The sequence below is a fragment of the Aspergillus tanneri genome (genome assembly GCF_003426965.1).
Source record: "Aspergillus tanneri strain NIH1004 chromosome Unknown AapTan_1_pilon_pilon_pilon, whole genome shotgun sequence".
Lineage (NCBI taxonomy): Eukaryota > Fungi > Ascomycota > Eurotiomycetes > Eurotiales > Aspergillaceae > Aspergillus > Aspergillus tanneri.
The window spans coordinates 940,965-952,841 of record NW_022984628.1 but is presented as its reverse complement, the minus strand read 5'-3'; the positions used below and the strand labels follow the sequence as shown (position 1 = coordinate 952,841).

Below are 11,877 nucleotides of genomic sequence, written 5' to 3'. Positions count from 1 at the left end.
GATATGTTCAAGTTGTGTAAGCTATAGCGTTGGGTTAGCAGGCAGCATGGCATTGTAGGCTCAGAGTCACCTGCCTTCTGGTACTTCTCTGATGCGTTGGTGTCCTTTGTCGGTTCGTCTGCGCCGTCCATTGTGAATGATTCATTCTCAACATCCGCGAGGGGTTTGGAGCCTCCTTTTTTAGTTGCCGGTGCCTTCTTAGGCTTCTTTGGAGGTGTGTGAGAAAGCATGGAGTCATTGTCCGACAGAATATTATCTTCCGAGAGATCGTCATCGCTTTCAGGCTTAGCGCGCTTCTTGGAGGCGGCAGCCTTCCCGACTGATTTCCCTGTGAGAGTTGTCTGAGTGGCCCTCTTGGGCGCGGCCGCTTTCTTCGGAGCCGCCTTGGCCTTAGGTTTCTAGGGGTGGCAACAGTCAGTAATAGGCAATTTGAGGCATCGATGGTTGGCTAGCACATACAGGAGCAGGCTCAGGAACGAAGTCGGAGCTGCCCTCATCATCCAAGATGGAGTCCATCATCGAGTCATCATCCATAGTGAAAGACTGGATGTTTTGTGTGTGAAAATAGAAAGGGGGTTAAAGAGTGACGGCTAATCTAGCAGAGTTGAAGAGAGAAACGGAGGGTCAACCTCCAGCACAGGGGAATGTGAAGGATGTAAGAGGGAACGTGAAGGATACAAGAGAGAATGTGAAAGAGAAAACAACAGAACCCCCGAGATGTTCTCCTCTGTCGATACGTTTGTCGAGGATTGCCTTTGTTGACGACTTGACGCGCTATGTCTCAGTCTTTGCTGGCAGAAGCTGTCTTTCCGCCATCGGGATTAGTGTTCTTCCTCCCCGAGTGGCGCATTTGCTGCCCAAAGAGGAAATTCCCAAACACACATGCCAGAAACGGAAGGGGCGAACAAAACATGCAAGGGCGGGGCGGGGGAGGGGGAAGGAGCCTTGTTGGCCCCAGGTATCCAAGCAGAGGTGCCTATTCTTAGCAATGCGGTCATCGAGGAGTTACGGCGACAAAGCTCCCTTCTCGTACCGTCATTTATCCCAGTTCTGGGTTTTGACTATTTTGACGTACTTTGTCTCAACCGTTATGGGAGTCCCGGCAACCAAGTAGCGCAGTTCTCCAGATGATACAGCACACTGATCAGGGGAAATCGCTTGAATAGAACTGTACTCGGTATATAAAAGGGGTTGGGGACACAAGTACTCACTTTCTGTAGAATTATTCTTAACTACTTGTGATTGTATATTTTCTGCAAATATATGATATAGGGGACGAGCTAGAGTCTTAAAAGATAAATAAAGAACCTGTATGAATCGCTTGGAGTTTACGGTAGAAGTAAAGATTGCTTTAAACTAAAATATTCCAAACAAACAAACAAGGGCTTCGAAATGAAAAGAAATAGAGCCTGAAAGCATGGCATGTCTAGACTGTTTCATTTCCAGTCGTGACTCGACATTGGACCAAGATCTCTTTACTATGAAACTAGTCGTTCGTCTGAGGTACAAAATTTATTCCAGAAACCTTTCCCTTGTTATTTTATTGGTTGTGATCTTTCGAGCATCACGCCTCCTAATTCTCTCAATTTCTGTAAAGGATAGATTTCAAGGTGCCCTCAGTAGGGTTGAGGCCCGGAGATAGCTGCAACATAGGGAAAGCAGCGACAGGAGATCGGCTGTCAGGTGTGTTACTACAGATGATAAGGTTATGATAAAGAGACTGGTGACTTTCTATCCTTCCACCTGTAATTTTCCACCTCCCTTGCTCTTGCTCTTTGTGTCTGAAGGGCTTTCTCGAACTCTAGCAGTCCCCAAGTCACCATTCAACTAGAACATAAAATGTCACTGGCTGTGGCCCGTTCCTCTGATTTGTATGTAAGCATTGAGCGAAGCATAGCTTAGATAGCCATCGTCTCCTCTCTATTGAATTTACCCATGCCGATTTTCTCTCGCGGTGCTTGTATTTGCTTTTGAAACGAATGCTCAAGAGAAGCGAAAATAAATCAAAGCTTGTCAGGTGTAAACAAGCCTCACCTGGTTAGACAGAAAGATGTGCCCTGCATTGATCCCCACGTCACTTCTGCCTGCGGTTCAGTATGAGAGAAGGCTTCACCAGAGTCACTAAGGAGGAGATGGGCCTCGGAAAGCTCAACCTTATTTGCTTTCTTCCCTAGCCATACTGGCACAGTTCCATGAAGAGGGAGGTCAACGGGAAGAGGTTGTCCATCAAGTCGCATAACCGGTTCTGTGTCTGGTTCACCAAACTTGTCATAGAGCTTCTCAACAGAGAGTCGGTCAAAGCTAGTTGTCAGGCATATCAGGGCATTTCCAAGATGGATATCTGTGCTTGACGAATCGAAATAATTTCTCGCTACCTTTGCCACATGATGGGCTCCCACTGGACTGACATACCTCCGTTAACAAACCCTTGGGCACGGGTATATGCAACAGCCAGAACAAGTTCAGCAACAAGAGCACGCGCAGTCTCCATGCTGAAGAAACGAGGGAAGCTTACTGCAGCTACACAGCTTTTCGATTCCAAATTGGGTCTGGTGATCTCAACTTCGATGCAAGATTTGTAGAAAAGATTACAAGGGTATTTGATGGTCTATCCTCTCCCTTGTTTAGAAGTATTATTAGCATTCAACTGGTGGATTCTTGAATCTATGCCGATACTTTTCGACTCATTAAAATAATTATAGAGTACTATAATCAACTTTAACAAGGCTGGCGTCCCTTACATAAGTTTAGTGCCTCGGCGGTATTGTATAAGATGTATCATACAGTATTGTGTGGTTTCTCGTTGTAGAAAGAATCCAATCACAATGGTGTCTGATTGCAACTGGCCAATAAAATCCAAGTAAGATAGCCAGCCCCACTAACGGAGACGGTACTGGGTATGAAACATGCCAAAGCTCGTATCGACACTACATTCAGGGGAAATGGCCTTCAGAGTGGTTGTCTGTCACCAACTGATGCAGGGGAATGAATGGTACTTATGCATGCCATCTCCAATGCCTACTGTAAGCATGTTATGTCATTTTGGTATGCACATGGTAGCAGAGCATCAATAGGAGAAGCCAGGGGCTTGATTGATGTCATTCTCTGGATGAGTCCATTCTCATTTCCGAGTCATCTTAGGAGATTAACAGTATGGCCACTTACTGCCTTTTAATCGCCTTGTGGGGGTCTAGACTGGATTCCTGGAATCGTCGATGATTCTTCCCTGTGCTCCGTACTGTACAATATACCACAGTACTCTGTACCTATGATCCATACGGTAGTTAGTTTAATTTAGAGTAGTTAGTTAACTGCATCTGGCTCTTAGATAATACAACTTCAAGAGCTTCTTCTATCCATGGTTCGGCATGTGGAGATTCCTGCCTTTCTTTGGGGTTAACTTTGGAGACCAATAATCGACACATATGGGATTGAATTATTGGGATCGATCGACGGGCCAGACTCGACGCTGGATTACCTGAAAGACATCCGATGCCCCTGAATTTCGTCATACCCCGTCTACTCTGTAGTACGGATAGGAGTTTCCATTCATTATCAGTTAGGAGGATTATCTTTCTACGGTGGTACGGAGTATCTATTTCTTTATTCTCAGTAGTACTTCTAGTGGGATGAGTTCTATTACCATCCCAGTTAGCCTGAAGCTCTAGTGGCCGGCACTAATTACGACTAACTAAATAATCTCTCGCCATTCACTCCGACCCATCCCATCCTTTCAGGGAGTTTCTGAAACCATCATTACCGACCGCTTCCACCATCACCGCTCTTACTTTCTCAACTTCCACTTTCAATCCCACCTTCCAGTTGTTGGTCCCTCGGTCCCCTCAACTAGCATTGGTCTTCCTTGAGAAATGCTGTTATTATTTGGCAGCCCCTCCTGATCCTGTGCTTCTGAATCCACCCCTCCTCGATTCCGACCGTGACGACCGCTATTTCCCCTCCCCCACTGGCGATTGACTGAGGAATGCGCTGCTGAAAATTCAATTGTACAACGGAACTCATTCTAATAAAGAACGACATGGATCCTTCAACTCCGATCACGTCTCATGGGCAGTCAGATGGGACACTGAATGAAGTTGCCCCCAATCATGCCCACACAGACTCGATGGTGACGGTCTCATTGTCCTCCAACTCAGAGCATACTCAACCAGATTGGCGGACACTTGAAATCCCCCAGACACCAGTAGAATTGACATCACCTCCCATGGAAAACCCAAGTGCGAACGAAACCGAGAAAATAACCACACCAACTCTGGAGCCGGTAAAACCAGCTTCTAGCTCAGGTGCTTCAATTCGCTCCCGTAGCAGTGATGAACTTGATCGGGGAGATGGCGACATGGTTGATTGGGAGGAACTGGAAAAGACAGAGGAGCAGGAACCGCGCCGTGAAGGCTCTGATGAGGTGGGTTATCATCCATGGGACGGCAGAAAACGGAATAATTGACTCGATTTTAGTCGACAGCACTTCTCCTAGCTCGCTTAGAGCAAGAAAACAATGCATTGGCAACCAACCCAAAGTCAGGTTTGTCGAATGTCTCGAAATCCAATGGGGTACCACAAAGACCATCCCGATCCCAGTCCCTCCACCATATCAAGAGATTGATTAAGGACGACTCTCGATCCTCTCTGCGCTACTCGCAACTTCCGCCTCCACCTATGACTGAGCTCGAATTTTGGGCGGCCTTGGTTGCAGACTACCCCCAGACCGCCCAGCGACTCCCGACATTGACCTCCAACAAAATTCGTGGAGGTGTTCCACCTCCCCTCCGCGGTGTGGTGTGGCCCAGCTTGGCAGGCGCTAGGGATACAATGCTTTTGGCGGAATATCAAAGATTATGTGGTGAGACGAGCCCTTACGAGGGACTCATTGGAAAGGACATTGGGCGTAGCTTTCCCAACGTTGAGATGTTCCGTGATCCACATGGTGAGGGACAGCAGATGCTGGGTCGAGTATTGAAATGTTTTAGTCTTTATGACACCAAGATTGGTTACTGTCAGGGTCTAGGATTTGTTGTTGGCCCACTATTGATGCACATGACAGATGCAGAGGCATTCTGTGTGCTAGTACGGTATGTCTAGTCACGCAATGCATGGCGTAGAATGCGATGCTGACATGACCAGACTGATGGAGCATTATGATTTACGGACATGCTATCTACCTGATCTGTCTGGGTTACATCTCCGTGTATACCAATTCCAAAACCTCCTTTCCCGCCTTCGACCGGGTCTGTTTGCACATCTGGAATCGTTGCATGTTGAGCCGATATACGTGTCTCAGTGGTTCCTATCATTCTTTGCCGTGGCGTGCCCCATGCCAATGCTTCTCCGGATATACGATATTATCTTCTTAGAAGGGGCGTGCGAGACCCTAATGCGTGTTTCCCTTTCGCTCATGCAACGAAACGAGAAGAAAATCATGGCCTGTACAGAATTCGAAGACGTCATGCAGTTTTTGCTATCTCGGAGTTTGTGGGATACGTAAGTTAAATCAGTCGGATGATTCGAATCCGCTAAAACTAACTTTGCTGCAGATACGCCTGTCATGCAGATGATTTCGTCAATGACTTCGTATCCCTAACTTCGCTTGTTACCAAGGAGAGCCTCCAAGCCTTGGAGGCTAGCTATAACCAATCACAGGGTGTACCCACAGGAATTTCATTCCCTCAAATGCAGGCCGCGGCGTCCCGCTTCTTAGGCCGATTCTGGGCGGGGTCTAGTTCTCTCAACTCCGGCAAGCCCTTCTCGCTCAACCCCAACCAGTCCGGCACGTCGGCGAATACCAGCATTCGCCGGTCGACGTCCAAACAAAGCATGACATCCACTTTGAATTCCATCGAATCCACGTCAGACGCCAGCACGGCGGCAACAGAACTTTCTGCCGATGCACTCAAACCCCGTGCCAAATCCGCTATGTTGCAGCACAAGGACCGCGATCTTCACACGCAAATCGAAGAGCTTTTGATGGCGCTAAGCGATCTGCAGCATCAGCATGCGGACCTCACTCGGGAATTGCAGCATGAGCGGGAAGAGCGCGAGGAGGATCAGGAGATCGCGAAATTGATGCTCAGTTATATCAAGGAAGCGACGGAAAAGCCCCCGACGGAGCTAATCAGCAAAGCGGAAGAGCGGTTTGAAGGGGCTGAGTCTCCTGATCAGGAGTCTATCGACCAAACCAAACATCAGCTTCGCGATGATGTGAATCGATGGAAGGAGATGCACTCCGTGGAAGCCGGTCGGTGCCTCGATCTCACGCGTCGAATCGATGAGAAAGAGAAGGATAATTCGTCGTTGCGAGATCAACTCCGAGAGGCTCGTGGACGCATCCAAGACGGATACCGCGATCGCCAACGACTGGAACGGATGGTCCGCGAGCTGCGGTCCGTCAAGTCACTTAACTCCGAAACTCCGCCGGAGTCGTATGGGTCACCGACAAGCGAACCCGGCGAAGGATTCGTTGCCGGTGGGCTGCGCGAACTTAGGCTCGTACGGACGAATTCACAAAGGAGCACCTTCACCAAACGATCGAGCAGCCTGGGTCTGCAATCGATACTGTCGACAGAGAACAACAAACCGGCGGGCGAGGAGGCTCTGCTCTTGGAACTTGTCAATTCAAAGACAGCCGAAGCGGTAGCCAAGCAAGAACTTGAGGAGGTGAAGGCCAAGATGGAAGGGCTCCGGAAGATGGTTGCGGCTTCGCAACGAGGACAATCGCAAAATGGAATGATCCCGGAGTCTTTAAACCGATCCTCATCCTCGGTAGGGGTAAACAAGGCTGTCACGGAGCCAGCTGTGGGTGGATTCTTTAGTGGATGGGCCCGACGAGCCGTAACCAGCACGGAGTCGTATACGGAGAAGTAGACACACTGATTGATGGAGTGTATTGTATCTGGCAAGGAGTTTTGACCGAGGCTTGGATTTAGGGTGTTCCATTATCTTTGATATATTTCAAGCATATGATATCCTTGTACATAGCCACGAGACATTGACAATACTTGCACACATACGGGGAACCAATTTATGAATCAATCCCGAAAGGCCGCCCAAGCCTGCAACGCACCCATCAACGCAACCACGACGCCATTCCCCATGACTCCCCGTTTCAAATACCACCCCGAGCTAGCCCACACAATCGCCGTCATCAACGCTGCGATAGCCTTGTTGATTGGCTGGTCCAAGAGGGTTGGGTTCTGCGCCCAGTTATAATTAATCAATGCTGTCGATATCAGTGTCATCCTTTCATTTTGGTTTCTCATCCATTCATTCCCATCCATTAACGATAGATAGATACAGCTATGTATACCATACCAGTCATAAGAAAGAACGCACTCCCTTGATACCAGCCTACTTTTCCACACGTGTAGGAGAGATTAGGCAGGGCGCGGAACTGGGGAGTTGATTGCCATTCTTTGGCGGAGATCTATCCCCCATATTAGTCAAGACTGGGTAGTCTAGTAACTAGTCAAAGGATGGACGGTGTACCGTATGTCCGAGGGAGATTAGAAGCCAGCCTGTGGCGGTTGCGTGGAGGGGAGTATTCATTTCTTCTTCTTCTTCTTGCTTATTATTCAGGTTCTTGAAGTGTTATTGATTAGGTTGTGATGGATTGAGATGGGAGAGTGGATAGACGATGAAAGGTGGAGATGAAGTGGTTATCAGATGGATGCCAAGACTGAGTGCCGAGGTAATGTGCATGTACCGGACTTTATAATTATGGTAATGTTGGGAAAGTTTAATTTAGGCACAAAATTCCATGGCAGGTGTTTGGTAAAGATAGCATTCTACCGAGGGATTTATTCTAAAATATTATAGATGCGGAGAAGTGAGACTGGTGGAATGACTTGTGCATGTTTTCTTGAATGATCTGCATTGTACATGCACATCGAAGTGACTAGGGACCTGGCCTGTAATGGATATTATGAGGAGGTAGTTATGCCTACTATATTTATGTAATCTATATCATTTGCTATTGATGTAGTAAATTAGACATTAGCAGGGTAATGCTTCTTTCTGTACATACGCGAATACGAAAATGAGAGCACGATTAGGCCACAGAACGCGGGACATCCAGCTCGTCACGGATCCAGAACATATTGGAATGTCGACTTCTAATCCAGACAAAGTCAGCGACACTGCGTTGTAAGCCGAAGAGGGTTTAGGACGATAGATTAAAGAAGGGGCAAGGACGAAAGTGACGCCTGTCCCATCGGCGATGAAAAAGAGATTGATATCAATGTGTAGGCGAGATAAGGGTCGACGATGGATTGGTAGTATGGACAGGAGAGGACGAGGGAAGTGCTGGAGAAACTCCCCCGGATGATCAGGGCCAGGGATTTTGTGAGACCGTGTTTCGCTCGGATGATGTAGGTATGGGATTTAGGGATTGTTTTTGGACCAGGCTCGGAACAGGGACTCATGGGGTGGGATTACCACATGGCCAAGTCTGGAGCAGAGTTAGAAATGCTGGCCGATGTCGCAAGGGGCATGGGGAAGTTGGAAGTCGGGACGGACGACGTTGCCATCTTGGTCGTCGGGGAAGGAGGCGATATGGGTTTTGGGATATGAAGGCCGAAGGAGGAGGGAGCTGCGTGAGTATGGAAGTGGAGGATGACAGCGCAGGAGCGCCTCGTTTTTCCCTAACCTCCGATAACTACAAGGCAGGCTGTTTTAAATAAAAACCATATACTCTTCCACATTTATTTGTAACTGGAGATCCCCATCAAAAGCGATTGTGTATGTACAGAATTCGAACTCCCCCTTTCGGCCGACCTGTACATATAATGATGTTGCGCATTGTCTAAGGCACAACCCGACCGCCAGCGTATTGCTGATATGCTGCCGGTAGACAAGCAATGATCTTATCAGGATATTCTCTCCGTCATTGAGAAACTTCGTTGCCAAACATGTTGAATCATCAAAGCAAAAAAGCATAAACCTCCTGATAGAGATAACTATATTGACATTAATTTGTTTGTGCAGAAAACCCTATAATGGAAACCCGCCCATGACGATGACCGAGACCAAGGATACCATCTTTAATTGCTGAACAATTAGGTTTTCGATGCTCCAAAGGGAGCCACAGGGCTTTTTGACCGTCAAAAACCACCCAATCATTTGCCAGAGGTGCTTGAGGTGTGGGATTATATGGAGTTGGACATTCATTACCCATATGCTGAAGTCTAAGAGAACCAAAGTTTGTATACAGATATGGGCCTCTGTTGGAAAAGCTTAAGTATTTAATAGGCCCCTCAGCAGGTATAGTCCAATGGAGTGCCCCGGTCTTCACATCCCACAGCTTGACTGTATCTGCCTTGGTATCCACTAGCTTGACTGTATGAGAATCAGAGCCTGAGGCCAGTGTCTGACTGTCCGGTGAGAAGGCCACAGCTCGAACCGAAGCTGAATGCCCCCTAAGCGTGTGATGTTCTGTGAGAGTCTTGACATCCCACAGCTTGACCGTGCCATCACCGGACCCAGAAGCCAGAGTCTGACCGTCTGGTGAAAAGGCTACAGCTCGAATCGCATCTGAATGACCTCTGAATGTGTGATGCGCCATACCAGACTTAGCATTCCACAATTTTACAGTGCCATCGCCAGAACCCGAGGCTAGTGTCTGACTGTCCGGCGAGAAGGCCACCATTTGAACCCAATATAAATGGCCATTGAGTGTGTGATGTTCCATCCCGTTATTAACATCCCACAGCTTAACTACGCCGTCAACGGAGCCGGAAGCCAGGGTTTGACCATCTGGTGAGAAGGCCACGGTTCCAACCAAATCCAAATGGCCATTAAGTGTCAGATGTTCCGTACCAGCCTTGGCATTCCACAGCTTGACTGTACAATCATTGGAGCCAGAAGCCAGAATCTGACCGTCCGGGGAGAAAGCTACAGTTTGAATCATATCTGAATGTCCGTTGAGCGTGTGATATTCTGCACCAGTCTTGGTATCCCATAGCTTGACTGTGTGGTCATCGGAGCCGGAAGCCAGCATCTGACCGTCCGGAGAAAGGGCCACAGTTCGAATCAAATCTGAATGGCCGTCGAGAGTGTGATTATCAGTGCTGGTCTTGGTATCCCACAGCTTGATTGTACAATCATCGGAGCCGGAAGCTAGTGTCTGACCGTCCGGGGTGAAAGCCATGGTTCCAACCGCATCTACATGGGCCTTGAGTTTGTGATGTTCCGCGCCGGTCTTGGCACTCCACAGTATTATCATGCCATCAACTGAGCCGGAGGCTAGCGTCTGACCGTCCGGTGAGAAAACCAAGGTCCCAATCGAATCTGAGTGGCCGTCGAGCGTATGATATTTTGTGCCGGTCTTAGCATCCCATAACTCAATTGTGCCATCATCGGAGCCGGAAGTCAGTGTCTGACCATCCGGTGATAAGGCCACAGTTACAGCTGAATCAAAATGGCCCTTGAGCGTGTGACATATTGTGCCGGTCTTAGCATCCCATAACTTAATTATGCCATTATCGAAGCCCGAGGCCAGTGTCTGGCCGTCAGGTGAGAAAGTCACAATTCCAATGGAATCAGAGTAGCAGTCGAGCGTAAGATATTCTGTACCAGTCTTAGCATCCCTTAGCTTAACTGTGCCATCAGCTGAGCCGGAGGCTAGTGTCTGACCGTCCGGTGAGAAAACCAAGGTCCCAATCGAATCTGAGTGGCCGTCAAGCGTATGATATTCTGTGCCGGTTTTGGCATCCCACAGTATTATTATGCCATAGTCGGAGCCTGAGGCTAGTGTCTGACCGTCCGGTGAGAAGGCGACGGCTGTAACACAATCAGAATGGCCCTTGAGTGCGTGCTGTTCCGTGCCGGTAGTAGCGTCCCACAGCTTAATTGTGTTATCGCTGGAGCCTGAGGCCACTGTCTGACCATCCGGTGAGAAGGCCACAGCTGAAATGTAACCAGAATGGCCCTCGAGTGTCTGTAGTTCTGCATTCCAGACTTCCATTTGTGGTACCGAATATATCCATCTAGGGATTTCTTTTCGAAACTGTCTTCTAATAATTGACCTGCATGGTGAGAACATTAACCCAGAACAATAAAGCTGAAGTGGGGCAGTATTGGCGATTTGCGTATTTTTTAGAACGAATCGTTTTGCGTCGAGTAAGAATTCTGACGTCTCGGAATCTGTATTCTCCTAAATTCTTCCATGTTAGTGCATAAAAGCCGTCGTGGATTGTCCAGACACTTACACCTATAATCGACTGCAATGTTTTTATAATACCAACCACCTCTGGCATATATCCTAGTAAACCCATTGCCTCTAACCAATGGAGAAAATGATTCTTCAAGAAAGCAAGAACATCGGAGGACATGCGAGCTTTGCTTTGCTCTAGATGATACGCCCAATAACGACAAGAGTATTGAAGGTATGCTGGAAGACATTGGTCAACAGACTGGCTGGTGATATCTGTACGTTGAGTTCCATAACTTGGTAGACCACAGATATTGTGTTTCAGGGAGGTATTCATGATGCGAAGGCAGTGCAAAGCTATTTTCCTGTGTGTTTCCTTCTCATTCACGCGGAAGCTACTTTCCGTGTTAACTAGGAAATCTCGAAATGATAAATGCAAAATTCGCACTGGGGAATCCATATTATCTGGTATCCTAAGTACTGAATATAGTACATCCAATACATTTCTGATATCTTCTCTTTGTATGCCAAGAAGTTGCGCAAGAGCATTGATTGAGAGTGGGGTGGCGAGAATAATAATAACCCCAACTATATCCAGAAACTCTTTCACAAGCTCCGTTGATTCATTCTCGTCCTCAGTTGTGAGAAGTTGGTTTAATACAGGCAGGTATATTCTCTCCATCTGAGATGCAGATGTGACTGCTTGCGATTGGAGAAAC

General features: G+C 47.8%; 5 protein-coding genes across 5 annotated transcripts; 1 reads left to right on the top strand and 4 right to left on the bottom strand.

The window, feature by feature from the left end:
* Positions 1-7: 7 nt before the first annotated feature.
* TOP2_1 (DNA topoisomerase 2) lies at positions 8-534 on the bottom strand (the record flags this gene model as incomplete). The annotated part of the gene is made up of 3 exons (XM_033567043.1): positions 8-21; positions 71-398; positions 460-534. 3 exons carry the CDS (start codon positions 532-534, stop codon positions 8-10), a joined length of 417 nt encoding a protein of 138 aa, XP_033429038.1.
* Positions 535-2,030: 1,496 nt separating this feature from the next.
* On the bottom strand, positions 2,031-2,491 carry ATNIH1004_002347 (uncharacterized protein; the record flags this gene model as incomplete). Its single annotated transcript, XM_033567042.1, has 2 exons — positions 2,031-2,301; positions 2,376-2,491. 2 exons carry the CDS (start codon positions 2,489-2,491, stop codon positions 2,031-2,033), a joined length of 387 nt encoding a protein of 128 aa, XP_033429037.1.
* A 1,545-nt stretch (positions 2,492-4,036) lies between these two features.
* Positions 4,037-6,876, top strand: EVI5 (putative GTPase activating protein (Evi5); the record flags this gene model as incomplete). The annotated part of the gene is made up of 4 exons (XM_033567041.1): positions 4,037-4,420; positions 4,474-5,087; positions 5,140-5,496; positions 5,550-6,876. The coding sequence occupies 4 exons, from the start codon at positions 4,037-4,039 to the stop codon at positions 6,874-6,876; spliced, it is 2,682 nt and encodes an 893-aa protein (XP_033429036.1).
* A 164-nt stretch (positions 6,877-7,040) lies between these two features.
* On the bottom strand, positions 7,041-7,557 carry ATNIH1004_002345 (uncharacterized protein; the record flags this gene model as incomplete). Its single annotated transcript, XM_033567040.1, has 3 exons — positions 7,041-7,231; positions 7,324-7,435; positions 7,498-7,557. The coding sequence occupies 3 exons, from the start codon at positions 7,555-7,557 to the stop codon at positions 7,041-7,043; spliced, it is 363 nt and encodes a 120-aa protein (XP_033429035.1).
* A 1,420-nt stretch (positions 7,558-8,977) lies between these two features.
* ATNIH1004_002344 (uncharacterized protein) lies at positions 8,978-10,972 on the bottom strand (the record flags this gene model as incomplete). Its single annotated transcript, XM_033567039.1, has 1 exon — positions 8,978-10,972. The coding sequence occupies one exon, from the start codon at positions 10,970-10,972 to the stop codon at positions 8,978-8,980; it is 1,995 nt and encodes a 664-aa protein (XP_033429034.1).
* Positions 10,973-11,877: the final 905 nt, after the last annotated feature.